General features: G+C 45.5%; 1 protein-coding gene across 1 annotated transcript in view; it reads left to right on the forward strand.

Moving 5' to 3' along the window:
- Positions 1-5,824, forward strand: part of igsf11 (immunoglobulin superfamily member 11) — a 112,485-nt gene extending 106,661 nt beyond the window's left edge. The window contains exons 7-8 of the mRNA XM_080007402.1: positions 245-392; positions 2,200-5,824. Of these exons, the coding sequence (XP_079863528.1) occupies positions 245-392; positions 2,200-2,806 (755 nt within the window). The 3' untranslated portion in view covers positions 2,807-5,824. The remainder of the gene's footprint in view (positions 1-244; positions 393-2,199) is intronic.
- The last annotated feature ends 7,803 nt before the right edge of the window (positions 5,825-13,627 follow it).

Here is a 13,627-nt window from a genome sequence, read left to right on the forward strand (position 1 = left end):
AGCATAGCATGCTAAACACTGAAATGCCTTTAGAATCCCATAATCTTGTTGAAAAACAATAGGCTTCCCCAAGAGATTATTTGTCCCCCTGCCCCCCCCTTCTTTAAACAAACAGATTACAATTTATCTTGTCTCATCTAAGCCCCGGCCTAAGGGGAGTCACAGCGCCCACATACATCACATTTATTTCTCCTGTGAATGCATGTGCGAAAAGTCTTTCTACCTCTCTGTGTCTACCCTCCAGCGCAGCCCCAGAGTGTGGGCCTGATCGCAGGAACCATAGCAACAGGTGTGCTGGCAGTTATCATCTGCTCCCTGCTGGTGGTGGTCTCGCTGTTCTACTGGAGGAACAAGAACAAGTACGAGGAGGAGGAGGTCCCTAATGAGATCAGGTCGGACATGAACCTGCCGACCGCTGTCTCTGTCTCTCTCTGTCTGTCTCTGTCCCTCTCTCGGTCCTTTACAATATCTGGTCGGGTTCAGTACAGTACGCATTGGAGCCCCGAATGCACTGATCAAGTTCAGGCGTAGCCGGCTGAAAATGAGATGCGCAGCTCGCCGATCCCCCGTGCTGAATACTAAATATCGCCACTTAGCAGCCAAAAAATGGAAGCAAAACAGACAGTAAATGGCCAGTGAATTGGATTGAAAGTTTTGGTTTATCATTTTTTATCTCCTTGCACTCACAGCAAGTTTTTCTTTTTCTTTTTTTATTCATCACGGCCTAATTTGTCTTTTCAAACACTCTGTGAAGCTCTCTGGCTTGTTCAAATTGGCTGCAATTCCTCCTCAAAATTACTTCATTAATCAATTTGTAGATAAGTCATTGTTGCAGTATTTCAAGCCCTGGCTGGCTTGCAGGATAACATCTGCTTCATTTTGGGCTTGACTACATTCCTGCATTCATAATGTCTCCCCCCACCTCACCCTTACCCCGAGGGCCCGCATCCATTTCCACTTATACAGCAAACCACAATGGAAATACTTTCTCAGACGGATGTATCAGGTGCCAGGCTCTTCCGGGCCGGCGTCATTTCGAAGTCGGGCGTGTGTTGGTTAAAGATGCAGGACGATACAGGAACTCGTGTTCTCTGCTGCGCCTTTCCCACAAATGCCCATTTAAAATCAATAAATATTTGAATCAAATCGGCCCGCGGCGGACACCGACTGAATACTAGCGCATATCTGACGTTCCGCCCGGTGAAATGTGTGTGTATGAATAAGTAAAAGGTGGAAAATAGATTGCCCTTGTGTGTGTCGCAATATCCATCGGCCTCGGGGTGCCTCCCCCGCCCCCGCCCCCCCAGGACTCTCAAACTATACATTTTCCCCGATGCAGGATTAGCAACAGATATTTTAGCATGTCCTTGTCAACTGCTTTGCCGAAATCTCTTTCTACTCTATCTAGTGATGTTATCTTGCTTGCCTTGGTTAAAGATTAGTTCAATATTTTCGAACGGCCGGAATCCAAGCTCATCAGCGGTCAGACGTCAAAATGTATACTTACGACTTGTACTATTTTCAAACTTTGAAGGACGGGGTTCATTTTTCAACCCAGGCCGTGTTATAATGCTGGTTCTCATCATTTAGAACTGTTCATAGTACAACCTTGTTTTTGATACTGTTTTTGATTTTGACTGCCCGTGTGTATCATAGGTCTTCATTCATACTCACATTGTCAGATAGCCTTGATATGTTTAACAAAAAATAAAGATTTGTCGCAAACCATGTACTTTATCAGGTTTTTGAGGGTTTGATCAGCTCTTTTGGTTACAGCCGTGCTAACATAACAGATTATAAACAGGAAGTCGTGCCACTTACTACTGACTACCTACTGCAACTACAATGTTACCACGTTACACTTTGGATGTACTGTGAGATTCCCCCTTTTTGGGGGAAAAATTTTTTTTTTTAAGGCTTAAACATTTGCCCCATTGGACTGCACTAAGCACAGTGAGAGGCTGCAGCAGAGTGGTAAGTTTGGCAACAGTAATGAGTTCTGCCGGTCGTCCTATGAACAGCTGTTAACATGGCCAACATCTTAATAAGGCATGGGTTGAAAAATACCGAATCGTTGAGTAAAGCACATTGAGTTGACCAGCACTAATGGATAGCACGCATGCAAAACATCTGAACGTGGTACTTCTAACTTATACAATCTTTGGCCGTTTATTTGACTCTGAACTTCCTCCTTGACAGGGAAGACGACCTCCCGCCAAAGAGGTCTTCATCGGTGAAGGCGTTCCATGCCGACGCCTCTTCCTCAGAGAACGACACCCTGACGTCCACCAATACCTACAACAGCCGCTACTGGCACAACCCCAAGCCCAACTACGACACCAACTCCTACACTCGCTACAACGGGGACACGCGCCAGACCTTCTCCACAGCCGCCCACGTTGCGCACGGACACGGGCACGCCCCGGCCGCTGGCCACGGCCACGGCCACGGCCACGGCCACGGTCACACCCATGGCGGGCACGGCGCGGCGGCCGTGTCAGCACCGGGCTCTGCGCCCCTGTCCCGCCATGCCCAGCCGTCCGCTGCGGCCACGGCCGCCACGTCCACCTTTGCCAATGGCAGCCACACACTCCCGCCCCCAAAGACCCTGGTGGTCACCACAAACTCTGCCCCCTCCCCGCCGGCTATGGCGCGGAGCAACGGCTCTGTGGGCCTCAAGCCCATGGCGGCATCCTCGCATGGCCAGCACACGCACTCTTACGCAGTGAGCCAGGCAACGCTGGAGCGCATGGGCGCCGTGCCCGTCATGGTGCCCGCCCAGAGCCGAGCGGGCTCTCTGGTCTGAGATGGGAACAACTTGTGACCTTTACAAAAGGCGAGAGCGGCCGCCCGAGGTTTCCATTAAGAACTCACCCGTTTGGTTTTGTGAGACTTTATAGGCGAAAATAACACGTTTCCCTTTAAAAAAAAACAAAAAACCCTCCGTCCACATTCTGTCTTTCTCCACGTGATTTTTATCTCGCAAAGAACTGCATTCTTGCGTATGGAGGTCATCACCCCTGTGGTTAACAGCAGTTCCTGATATTCTGGCCACCAATGTTGGAGTCGCCCTGATGGGCGGGCGTGTGTGTGAGTGTGTGTGGGTGGGTTTCAGTGGGGATGGATGGATCTCACTTACTGATATTCTAAATTGGGTTTTCACCGAACAAGACGGTTTCCAACCCGTCACACAGGAAAAAAAAAACCTCCGCAGGAGTCATAGTGAACCGATCACTACGACTGCATCACGCTGAGTTTTTGGGACTCGCGGCCACATAGCTTATTTTTCACCTCAGCGTGTCCGATTCCGAAATGAAAACGTCTGAATAATGCATGCGTACTTTGTCTGAGGGGAACAAAATCGATGCCAGATTATTTGTCCCGCGTTCTGCTCAGATGATATGTTATTTTGATTACAACACAAACGCTGGTAGTGTTTAATGGAAATGTGAATGTTTAAACTGATTGCGCTGATGTTATCTGAATGAAGGAAAAAAAAAAAAAAAAAAAAAGAGTATTTTGTTTTTTGTTTGAAAATGGCCTTAGACGCTGAGCCTAGCAGGGAATAATGGCTGGACAGGGGGTAGCAATACAGCGGCGGCTTAGCTTTCTGCTTATCTCACAACATGCTCCACGTTATTCACTTGGGTTTATTTCTTTGCACTTTTCAAAGAATGCTGTCTCAGAAACAGTCCAGGGTCACACTTCATCAGGGTGAAAAATGACAACTCTCTCTGGCTCCCGCGCTCTGCTTGTACAGGAGTTGTTACAGGTGTGCATCCAACAAGCGGCGGACCTTCCTTCCAACTTCCTACGTCCACACGGGATGCAGTTGCTTTGACTTTACGGTTAACTTTAAGGGGGATTCTTTGTTTTATTTCTTTGGAGACTAATGACAACAATTTTTTTTTTTCGTTTTTTTTTTTTTTTTACTGTATATATTGTAACTACTACTCATAGACTAGGTTGATGATTGAAAGTTAACTCCTCATGTCTGATGGATGCGTTGTCTCCAACTCGTGTGTCTTAATTTTCTTTTCTGTTTTCTTTTTGTTACAGTTCAACTATTTTGGATTCTCTAGATACAGATTTAATGAGCTATTATTGTCTATTTTTGACATATGACTAGCGTGTTGACATGTAATAATTTTCACTAACATTTTTTACTAGATTTACTCGCAAAAGTAGAGCAAATTCTAATTCGACTTACAGTTTTAATGTTTTAACCAAGTATTGCCGCAAACATGCTTTAGTCTAGGTACAAATGATTTCCCCTGACTAAAAAACAACAAAGACTAGTATTAACTCTCTGTTCCCGATGCGTGGTGTGTAGTGAAGGCACGGCACTAATGACTTTATCTCCCAGCTCTGATGCCACATTTTAAAAGCAATTATTTGTTTGTCATACGTCAATGCTGCATTCGGAGCAACTTTTGTTTCTGTCAAGCTTCCCAATGTTTTTAATTTTATTTCACTCATTCTGTATTTTCTGTGCTTTGACAGTCTTACCATTTTACCTAATTTGTGTGCTTGATTTTGAAAAATGTATTCCCACGATATTGGAATGAATTGCATTGTTCTTTGGTTAAGGACAAACAAACAAAACAACACAATTATGACCTTTATTATCCCCTAATTCATGGCTCATTCAATTTGCCGCGGTACTTAAGTGATTATTCATTTGAATGACTTTTAATTTCTCATGACGTTTGCCTTTAGGAGATACGGAGGGTGCACTGAGCATAATCATGATTCTTCTTTTTTTTTTTTTAAATGTATCAAATGTGAGGGGAATGAATTGAAGCGGGGAGGTTGGCAGTTAATTAAAAGAACTACGGACAATGATATATTACGTTCCAAACTCATGGAGGAAAGCAATATGAATAGCAATTAAACGCTCTGTAAACCCAATGAATATTCACATCACAGGAGCAATAAATTCTGAAGCCAAGGAGAACTGCTTCTCCGATCTACTGATGATGTCATGTGTGCAAGAGACCACGGCCAACATCGGCTTGTGTTGCATCATGGGTCTTTCTTCCAAAGATGTGATCCTACAGGGTCTTTTATGACGGTTATCGCAATTATGGAATATATCTGCCCGGCAACAGCCATAGATCTCACTGCACCATGGGCTACTTGTCCAGCAACAGGACCTTTAATGCCATTTTTAGTCTGAAATCTAATGAACAAAACATCATTTTTAAGCTTTTGTCCTTTATCCAAATCATATATTGATCCGTTGATTTTTTTTGTTTTTTTCTGCTTGGCCCTCCAAAGATGCCTGCTGCAGTGCAGATCCACCCATGCTATATCAGCACACACACACACACACACACACGCACACAGCAAAATACACGAACACAGACACACAAACTGACTCGGCCTCATATGAGACCATATGAGATCAGAGACCTGCTCACTTCTCCTTTGAACTCCAAATGCCAGCTGACGGAACGGGAGGAAACGGCCCCACAACTTCCTACCAGTCCGAGTCAAGTCCTTCACTACAGAAGAAAAGTGAAGATACTTTCCCTTGCTCCCTCGCTACTGAAGTTTAACAACCCTCTCTTATAGTGACCCCTGCCCCCAACACAGCCAGACGAGATGAGACAAAGTTGAGGAGACGACACTCTGAGCTCCTCAACTTTACTTCGTCCCCGGAGAGAGCGGCTTCTTCATTCGATCATGGATTACTGAAACTTTACTTACTCTTCTGACATTTAAAACATTTTTTTTTCAAGGTGTGACATCCTCATCAGGTGGAAGGTAGTGATGTACATAGATATATAACAGTATATTATGTGATATATTGCCAATGGTAAGAAACAATTTGTATATATGTAAAAATAAATATCTTGTTCTTACTCTTGGATTGATAACACTGGAAGTTGTAGTGAATAAATAATGTTAATACATTCTATCCACCATCACATTTGCTTCTTTGTTTCCTGTGCCCTTTACAGTAAAAGCACGTTTAAATGATTAAAAACTAAAGGTTAATCGGGTTGTAGGGATTGGAGTCAAGATCAGACTCATCTGTCTAAGTCAGGGGTTCTATAAACTGGGGTCAGTGGCTCCCTAGGGGTCCTTGAAGGACTTGCAGGGGTCCACAACAAAATTATTTGTTTAGACATTTTGTAATATCAAATATAATAAATCTTTTTTCACTTTTTTGCCATCGGATTGGCTGAGTCAATACTGCACTCTGATGCTGATACAGTGGTACCTCAACTTACGACTGTAATTCGTTCTCTAAGAACAGTCGTAAGTTAAAACAGTCGTATGTCGAAGCAATTTTTCCCATATAAATTATGAAATCATGAAGGGTGAAAATAAACAAAATACACTGCACAAACACAGTTAATATGAAAAAAATATCAATAAGCCACAAACTACGTGCACACACGATGTAGGTCGCCCGCTGACTAATTGCTGAGTGGCGGCCGACGCGCCAACTGCACATTTCCATGGTCGTATCTTGGAGCAGTCGGTCGCAAGTCGATACAAATTTTCGCGATTATCGCTTCTCGTATCTTGGATTAGTCGTAAGTAGATGCAGTCGTAAATCGAGGTACCACTGTATATTACTTCAAATGTAATAATAGTCATTGGCCAGATGCAGCCCACAGACCACCTGTTGAGTATGTAGGATATATAGGCTATAGCACAGCTGAATTTCAGGGCATACAATTATATTGGTATAAGATGGAAGGAAGATCAAACATTACATGAGATCAGTCGAAGGCTCATAACTTATCTACTTAAAGGGCCAATCTCGAAGATTTTCATTTAAATAAATGAAGAAGAAGAACAATCTTTAATTGTCACACAACACACCACACTACAACACATGCACGCACACACACACACATGCTTTGGATGGTGGCCGGTGAAATGAGGCCTCTGCATTTAACCCATCCTTGGCTTGTGCTTCCTCCGGGAGCACAGCCAACAGCAGTGGGCAGCATTCGTGGACCCGCCCGGGGACCTGGTGATAAGTGTCCATCACTGGTCAGACGATGATGTGTGCATGTTTTTGGGGGGGGTCCTTACTGACGTTAGGTGGAGGAAACCCCATGTGACCAAGGGGAGAACATGCAAACTCCACACAGAAAGGCTCCTATTTGGCAGATAGGAGCACGGAGCACGGTGCCAGTATTAATAACAGGGTCTCTGTGGTGACTTTCCTGCCATGCATCGCTTTCATGTGTACTGGCGACCTCAAATTATTACAGATCCCAGATCCCAGGTGCAAACTACCAACTGACTGACATCACGCAGGCGACACTGTTTGCATTTCTGGGAAGTGAGGTCCAAAAACACCTGCAATTACTCCTTTTTGCCATGGGTGCCGTTAAAAACAACGAAACAGAAATCTTCGAGTTTGGCACTTTAAGGCCAAGTCAAAGGGAATCTCCGGTCCAGTCTGGCCAATAAACACACTAAACAATTATTTAGTGTTTCATGCTGTTTTGTAGCTAGACATGATTGAGCTTATATTGTATATTATCTAGAAATTAAAGAATTATCCGAGTCTACCTGTGTGAGTCCACCTAGTAAAGACACAGAGGACACCCTGTCTCAGCGAAGTACACATTATGTTCTCTCACACGTTAATTCAATCATAATACACCATGTGCTTTCAGGATATTCACAGCAAGTGCACATGTCATTACTTTCCCAGAATAACTCGCATCCCTGCCTACCCTGCATCTGCTTGGAACTGCCAGCCTGAGGTCAACAAGGTTGACTTCATTCCTGCCTTCACCACCCACTCCGCACTCCAAGTTCTGGCACTCACAGAAACTTGGATTCGCACAGAGAACACAGCAATCCCTGCTGCCCTCTCGACCCACTTCTCTTTCTCCCACACCCCTCGCTCTAGTGAGCAGGGAGCGGGGACAGGTTTACTAATCTCTCAGAAGGGAAAATCCACTCCACTCCTCTCCCTCTGCAATAATACTTTGTTTGAATATCATGCAATAACTATTAATGTTATTAATGATATCCTGTTAAAATGTACATTGTCGCTATCTATCGTCAACCAGATGAAGGGGAGCTTTGTGGAGGAACTGAACATGCTCTCATCCATCCCAGAGGACGGCTCTCCGCTCGCTTGTGATCTCGGGTGATCTCAACATTTACCTGGACAAACCACAAGCTCCTGACGTCCTCACACTTCTGTTCTTGTTCAACTTGAACCTCCTCCATTCCCCAGCGATGCAAAGCAGGCAACTAACTGGACCTCATCTTAACATGCAACTATCACTGACAACCTTTGTCACCCCATTAGACATATCAGATCATTTTTTTTATTCTGCTCTCTCTCCCTCCATGTCCAACAGTTCCCCCTCTTAGTGTCTCTTTCAGTTTAAACCTTTGCTCACTCTACCCTACTCAATTATCCTCTTTGGTCTCTTTTTCCCTCCCCCTACCTGAACACTTTTCTCACTTGATGTTAATAATGCCACAGACATGCACTGCTCCACACTCACCTCATCTCTTGATAACCTCTGTCCCCTCTCTTCCACACCAGCACGAGAAGCACCCTCCAACCCCGCGCTGTCTGTGACTCTCCGCACACTACAATGTCTGCCTGCACACCACAAATTGTGCATGACAGCGCACCCACATAGCACCCCTGGGAGGTTGTGATCCCTGTCCCTGTGTCCCTGTTGGGTAGGGTGCCACCGTTGGATTCGGTGGCACAGTGAATTGCACTGCTGCCTCACAGCAAGAAGGTTCTGGGTTTGATTCCCACCTTGGGCACTGTTGGCACAGCACTCCCATGGGTTATATGCCAAATAAGGGCCTTTCTGTCTGGAGTTTGTATGTTCTTCCCATACTCACATGGGGTTTCCTCCATGTAACATCAGTAAGGACCCCCCCAAAAACATGCAGAACATTGTTGTCCGACCCGCAATGGACATTTGAAATTAATATAGAAGTTATCCACAATGTGTCTTATGTCCAACTTCTTCCCCCAGTCATTTTCAGTTGATAACATGGCCAATCCACCCAGTCTGTGCTGTCCCATTGCGCTCCTGAGATTTTGTTTAGTTTGGACTTTAGAGAATGAGCGCTCAGCAGTCGCGACGGTGACGGAAGAGTCAGAAACATTTCACAAGTGATTGCGTACTGCTTTATTTGGCAGTTGTTGATGACGCAGCATGTATTACTCTGCATGCATTTGGAGGCCATTCACTTGTACATCCTCATGTTGTAACGTTACCTGACAGTGTGCAAATAAACAACTACTCATGCATTTATCTGTGGCGGGCCAAGGGGGCATGGTCAAGCTGCCGCTGCAGATAGGCAGTGGAGGCTCCCATCCCGGGGCCACTCAGCTGCTGCGGATCGGGCAAATCAATGGAGGGACTCCGCGGAGTCGTCCGATTCAAAACCTGGAAGTAATATAGGGTTTGTTGACCCTGCAGTGAAGGAGGGTGTGCTTGCGGGACATGCTGCTGACCATGCAAGAGGAGCCTTCTATCGAACTCGCCGGACATGACACAGTGGGAGCGCATCTAAGCTACGATCGAACGAACAATTTAATTAGTAGGTCGTCCTTTTGGCCCACGAGCCAACTTTTTGTTTAAACTATAAATAATTAACGCCAACCGGCACTGTTTTGCCTCCACCTGTCTCCTCTTCCCCATTTCCTGGGCTAGAACACACCTTCACATCAATAATTCAAAATCATTTATTAATTGATTGGTTTTATTTGAGTCATGACTCAAATTGTTGTTAATTTACTACCAACCCTGACTGTAATTCCTATGTGACTTAGGTGGTATATATACAATTGAATGCACTGATTGAAGGTATAGTAATGCTTTAAAGGTGACATCATATCAGCTCTCAAATCAATTATTATGTTTATGCGTCAAGGAGCCGTGCAGTCTACTCTGGCCGGGGATTCGGCAGCCCATAGTTTGCCAGAAGGGCTGCCCCTTATGGGTTTGCCCAATTCGTCACCGTACACACCTTTCTCACCCCTATCTAACTCTGACATTTTTTTTTTTTTTTCAAACAGTCTTTATTTATCACGCAACACACCACACTACACTACAAAACATGCTTGCACACACACACACGCTTTTTTGATGGTGGCCGGTGAAATGGATTCTCTGCTTTTGACCCATCCTGGCTTGTCCTTCCTCCGGGGCCACAGCCAGGAGCAGTGGGCAGCGTACGTGGACGCGCCCGGGGACCAGATGATAAATGTCCATCGCTGGTCAGACGATGATGGGTGCATGTTTTTGAGGGGGGTCCTTACTGACGTGAGGTGGAGGAAACCCCATGTGAGCACGGGGAGAACATGCAAACTCCACACAGAAAGGCTCCTATTTGGGAGATAACCCGCCCAGAGCACGGTGCCAACAGCGCCCGAGGCGGGAATCGAACCCAGGACCTTCTTGCTGTGAGGCAGCAGTGCAATGCACTGCGCCACCGTGCCACTTAAAGCATTCGGTTTTTCGCGCACGGGCGGCACGCGCCGCAGGTAGCGGCTGCTGTGGGGCGCGCGCATGTGCCTCGGTTCGGGTGACAGCACCCCCGGACGGGGGCGTCTTTATTTATCTCCTCCTCTCCAGCCACCATACTACCGTCCCCTTGACCCTATCCCCTCTCAACTTCTGCAGGCCATTTATCCCACCCTCAAACCCTCACTCACACATCATCAATACATCACTGATGAGAGGGACATTCAGGGACACATTTAACCAGGCTTGAGGAACTCCACTGCTCAAGAAACAATCACTAAACCCATCACAAGTAGAGAATTACAGATGCCTCTCTTCTGCCATTTCTATCCAAACACTTGAATGTGTTCAAACAGATTAATATTTTTTCTTACACAGAATAACCTGTTTGATCCTAATCAATCTGGCTTCAAAAGTGATCACTCCAATGAGACTGCCCTACTGACGGTTGTGGACAGTCCGCGGGAAGCAAGAGCTGCCCACAAGGTATCTGTTCTGATTTTGCTCGATTTATCTTCAGCCTTTGACACTGTGAACAATCATATTTCCTTCACCAGTCTTTCTGATCTTGGTATTACAGGGACTGCGCACAGATGATTTGAGTCTTACAGCTCAGGTAGATTCTACAGGTTATCACTGAAGGGAGAGGTGTCCAAGTCACACCAGGTAAAGACAAGTCTCCCACAGGGATCTGTGCTTGGCCCTCTTCTCTTTTCACTGTACATCTCCTGACTGGAACATGGTTTCTCCTACCACTGCTACGCTGATGACACCCAGCTCTACCTTTCCTTTCTTCCATGGGATACCACTGTCTCGACGGGAATCTCGGCATTCCTTGCAGACATTTCTGTCTTGATGAAGGAACGGCATCTTCAACTGAATCTCTCCAAGACAGAACAACCATTCAACACCACATAAATATTCAGTTTTGCTCATCATCATTAATACCATCCAAGTCTTGGATGGATTCAAATGTTAGGGTAGTAATTAATGACCAGCTAACTTCTTCTGATCAAACTTCCTCTGTCTCCTCCAGAGTCACTCTGTATAAGGAAGATCAGTAGCTACTGGTCGTAGCACTTGGCACAGCTCCTTGTCCAAGGGTTTGTCATCTCTTTTTTCTGACTAGACTACTGCAACACTCTACTGGCTGGTCTACCAGCACACACTGTTAAACCTCTGCAGATGAGAATCATATCAGAATGTAGCAGTGCACCTGGTTTTCAGCCAGCCAAAGCATGCACATGTCACGCCTCTCTTCATCTCTCTCCACTGGCTCACTGTAGCTTCCCACATCAAGTTCATTGATTCAGGCCTACAGGGCAGTTACTGGATCTGCACCCACACACATTTAATCACGTATCAGGCCATATGCGCCAACCCGCTCTCTGAGGTCTGCAAATGAGCGGCAGCTGGTTGTGCCTCCACTGTGTGGAATGAGTTCTCAATCCAGGCTCTTCTCATGCGTGGTGCCCAAGTGGTGGAATGAGTTACCCAGACCCTGCTCTTCTTTAAGGAACACCTGTTTCTATCTCAGCTATGACGAATTATCCTTGTTTCTGTAGATGTTGACTAGCTTTTAAGTTGTTATTTTGACATTATGCACTAACAAGTTGTAGCGGACCAAGGGGGCGTGGTCAAGCCGCCACTGCAGACAGGCTGTGCAGGCTCCCGTTCCGGGGCCGCTAAGCTGCTGCGGATCGGGCAAATCAACGGAGGGACTCCGCTGAATCGTCCAATTCCAAACCCAGGAAATAATAAATGTTTTGTTGTCCCGCAGTGAAGATCAGCGTGCTTGCAGGACATGTTGGACCGGGGGAGTAATCCCGATAAGCAAGCCGCTGGACACGATACGGCGGGAGCTCACTAAAGCGCTGAAGCGCACAGACTATTTGCATATTGGCCTGCGAGCCCATGATTTAACATTTTGGCCCACGAGCCACCTTTTGTTAAAAAAGATGAGAATAAATACACGCCAACCGGCGCTGTTTTGCCTCCGCCTGCCACCTCTTCCTCATTCCTTGGCCCTGCACCAGAACACACCTCCACACATGTACTAATCATATTGCACTAACATACAATATATATATGTATATATATATATATATATATATATATACACAGTATATATACACATACCAAGCAGCCACAACAATAAAACCACTGACAGGCGACGTGAATCACATATCTCATCTCGTTCCACTGGCACCTGTCAAGGGCTAGTATATATTAGGCAGTGAACAGTGAACAGTCAGTTCTCGAAGTTGTGGAGTCCATGCCTCAACGGATCAGAGCTGTTTTGGAGGTACGAGGGGGACCTACATAATATTAGTGGTTATTAGTGTTGGTTTAAATGTTGTGGCTGATCGGTGTATATATACAGGTACTCCTCACTTAACGACTGAGTTCCATTACTACAACCAGGCTTTAAGCGAATTCGTCGATAAGTGAGGACACGTGTTATTTCACGGTAAGGGTGTGGCGATTGCGAACGCTAGTGTAGTGAATACAGACTGCAGGAATCAGACTGAGACTGAGAACGGTGATGCGCGATGAGATGCTTGATGCTGAGATGCCGTGCATGCAGCGTGCACGCCGCAGTATTGTACAATACCGACTCGTCGGAGAGCTGGTCATAAGTCCGAACAGTCGTTAAACAGGAAGGTCATTAAGTAGGGAGTACCTGTATACTTACATATACACTGATCAGCCACAACATTTTACAGACACTACTTTAGTCTGATTCCTTACAGCATATTGCACTTGTATCTGGTTGAATTTAGAAACAGGAGCTCATGCACTCAATTTCGAGGTTGCTCCAATGGTCGATGTAGGCTTTGATTGTTTCTAGCCTCTCATGTAAATTGCTTTGGACCAAAGCTTCTGCTAAATTAATACATGTAAATTTAAATATAAATGTAAATTCTTCAATTCACAACCAGCGAAATTTTGTTTCGCGTGACAAGATTTTTAAAAGGCAGAAATTCTCTAGGGGAGAAAAAGTGTGGCAGTTACAGGAGAAAAGCGCTTCTGTAAGTGTCAGTGTAACAGTAGATCTGCTGAGGCTAACATTTACAGTATTTCCAAAAAAATGCTTAGTCAGTGATGGTGGGAGTGTGGGAGGAGGTTAACAGTTTGGG

The sequence above is a fragment of the Zeus faber genome (assembly GCF_960531495.2).
Source record: "Zeus faber genome assembly, chromosome: 9".
Classification (NCBI taxonomy): Eukaryota; Metazoa; Chordata; class Actinopteri; order Zeiformes; family Zeidae; genus Zeus; species Zeus faber.